Source organism: Centruroides sculpturatus, unplaced genomic scaffold (genome assembly GCF_000671375.1).
Source record: "Centruroides sculpturatus isolate CEXI.00-Female unplaced genomic scaffold, Cexi_2.0 scaffold854, whole genome shotgun sequence".
Taxonomy (NCBI): Eukaryota; Metazoa; Arthropoda; class Arachnida; order Scorpiones; family Buthidae; genus Centruroides; species Centruroides sculpturatus.
In genome coordinates, this window is record NW_019385409.1 from 38,880 (window position 1) to 42,017 (window position 3,138).

Here is a 3,138-nt window from a genome sequence, read left to right on the forward strand (position 1 = left end):
GAGTCCAATACGTGTGATATTGTAATGGTAACTGGAAACATATATTTTTGGATTATTATTGACAAAATGCCCGAAATCTAGTGACCTATATATGTATAATAAGAATATCTCACCTGTAAACAAATCCATTATTCCCTGTCGGTATTGTTGTTCCGGTACTCGTGGCACCCGTCTTCAGATACACGGTCATCGGATGCGGTAGGAAGACGATTCGATAAACATCATTAACATCGTTGCGGCCATGGTGACTTGGCAACGAAACTATTTAGTCAAGTGTGACACGGAGTATACAACTCGTGACAGATCATGCAGGTGTGCAGTAAAACGCATGCTCCGTTTTATGTCACGAACTATGCATTCGTGCATTCCCAACAGGTAGAAACAATTGGAAAATGTCTTGTTCGACTAGTTATAATTATTTTTTACACATTAAACGATATATTGACTAATCATAGATATGTTTTGCTACTGTTTTCCCAACAAATTTAAAATTTCTATTATTAATTATATTCGGTAGATGAATTTTAAAGGATAAAAATTATATATTATTATGCATCCTCTATGTTGTTCTCCTGTTAAAACAGATCTTATAATGTTGTTATGCATAATAAATCTTTGGTATTGTAGCAATATGTAGAGGGTTGCTTTTCAATAGTGTATGATAACTTACCAATCAATAGTAACACACAAAGCAACGACACGGCAGCTTTTGTTTGTATTGTGGGTAGGTTGACTGTTTATGAAAACTGCAGAAAATTAACAATAAACTCGGGTGAGTACTTACTATTCCTTTATCAACCACTTCAATGTGTACCTTATCTCGTGTACGTAACGCTTACTTGCATCGTTTTCTACATTGACGTCAAATAATAAAGTGGTTTCTGTGTTATAGCTGAGCTGGAAACATGTCGCTAGAAGTTAAGAACAGCATAAAAGGAAGCGAATTTCAAGAACTTCTTGATGATTTAGGTATTCGTGAAGACATCTCTGACATCGCTTCTAAGAAAACTAATCATAGTTTTTTACAAGTTTATAATGACGGATATGAACGAGTGTCTAACGTATTTGTTGCATTTATTCAAAGAGTAAAGCAAAAAAGACTGGAAGAACAGAAGTTTAGAGACTCGAAGCGTGAAGAATTGAAGAAATTTTCTGAAAGTGTAGCTTTTCAATTCCAAAAATGCGTACAGAGATGGAATGAGAGGAAAGTAAAGCTTCCAGTTGAAATACATCATCTGATGCAAGAAGAGAAGAAGAATTGCGAATTCATTTTGAAAGAAATGGATTGCAAAGTGGAAAATCTTAAGATTCTCCTCGAAGAAAGAGAAAAGAAGTACGAAGATGAACTCGAAGAGTTGAGAAATGACTTGTCGTATCTGATCAAAAAATCCGAATGCTTAATCAATCATCTATATGATCTATCGAGGGAAGAAATCCAAACTATGATTGATTTTTCTGTACGAGAAACGCGAAAAAAACACACGAAATGTTTTAATGCATGGAAGAAAAAATCTCAAGAGATTTTAGATGGAAGAGGTTTTTATCTACAAACTTTAGAGCAAAGACGAAAAGAATATGAACATGAAATTCGGAAAGAAGAAAAATTAAGTTCTGAAGAATACGTCATTCTTCGTAGAAGACTTCTTGATGATGTCGTGAAATTGACAATAGAGTTGAGGAAAATTAAGATGTTTTGTATAATTAATCAAGAAAAATTAGAGTATAATATAGAAATTGTTCGAAAGAGGTCTGAAGAATGGGATAAATTAATTCCTGAACAGAAACGAGAACTTATTCACCTGAGTAAGAAGTTTGAACAGCTGCAATATCTCCTGAGGATGCTTCAAGACCAGCAAACGTTAAAGCGTATTCAGATCCATAAAGATCGAAAGGATCTTACAGAAAAACTTAAAAAATCCGAAGAAAGATGGGAGTACCTTCGATTTCTCGAGAATAGAAAGTATGTCGACGTTTTTATCTTAAGAACAAATGAAATTAAAGAACTCTGTAGCAGAGTATTGGGAGCAGATAAGGCCATTCGGGAGAATATATTGGGCATAAAGTGGGAAAAAATAAACTTTCAAGAAGGAAAAGCTTCAAAAAGTCCATCTTTTGAAACAGAAAGTTGGAATTTTCAATGGAAATTTCATTTATTTAACATTATTTGCGAACAGATGAGTTTTTTGATTAAAGATAAATTCCTTTTTCCAAAAGGTACTAATTTATTGAAATTAGATACTTTATTAAATATCTTAGGAATTAAGACGTCGAAGGATCTCGAATATTTTTTACAATACTTTAGGAATTGTAGCGAATACGACGAAACAATTTTGGTGAACGTTAAAGAATTCTTAGAAAATAAAATAAAAACAAAAAATTGGTATCAGCACGAGCACGAAGAAGTAAAGGTCGAAGATTGGAAAGAGTGCATCAATTTAATCCCTAAAGAACGTTTACTTTTATGGGAAACCCTTTACGAAATGCAGAAAAACTACCACGAACTGCTTAAAAGAAGATCTCGACTCTTAAAACACAAAAAGGAATTAACTCTAAAAAATTATAAACTGATAAACGTAAAAAGTCGTTTAAATGTTAAAAAGACGTAGAATTTAAATGCATTTGTTCATTACGAGATGTCGCCTAAAATATTGATTTATCGTGAAGGTTGCAACGTTTCCTCTTCAATATAGTTACCCGGTCGTTTGACGTTGTAGACAATATCGATTCCCAACTGGTAGTTCGCGTCCTCCAAAAGTCTCACGAATGTCACATCCTCGTCGAATTTCGAAAAAATAACAAGTTATGGAATATTTTACGATGAATTCTACGCAGTAGTAAGTTGTATCTGTTTTATAAAAAGGATGGATGACAACGATAAAGATGCTAGTTAATTCGAATTCTATCTCAGTCAGGGTCTATTACAGGAAACCAGCGAGACTATTCGGTTTTTGTTTTTAAAATATCAATTCCATTGGTAGAAACCAAGGCCTAGTCATTTCACATTTTCAGCTTCTCAGTAAATTATAAAAAGTATTAAAAATGGTATTAAATTTTTAAATAATAATGCGAGAGATGCAATGGAAGGCCTCCTAAATCTGAAGCCCAAGCCAAATAGCTCCGCTGGCCTAGGTTTACAGA

General features: G+C 33.6%; 1 protein-coding gene across 1 annotated transcript; it reads left to right on the top strand.

Annotated features, from left to right (window-relative positions):
• The first annotated feature begins 905 nt into the window (after positions 1-905).
• LOC111638643 (dynein regulatory complex protein 1-like) lies at positions 906-2,606 on the top strand. The gene is made up of 2 exons (XM_023384389.1): positions 906-1,655; positions 1,746-2,606. Exons 1-2 carry the CDS (start codon positions 906-908, stop codon positions 2,604-2,606), a joined length of 1,611 nt encoding a protein of 536 aa, XP_023240157.1.
• Positions 2,607-3,138: the final 532 nt, after the last annotated feature.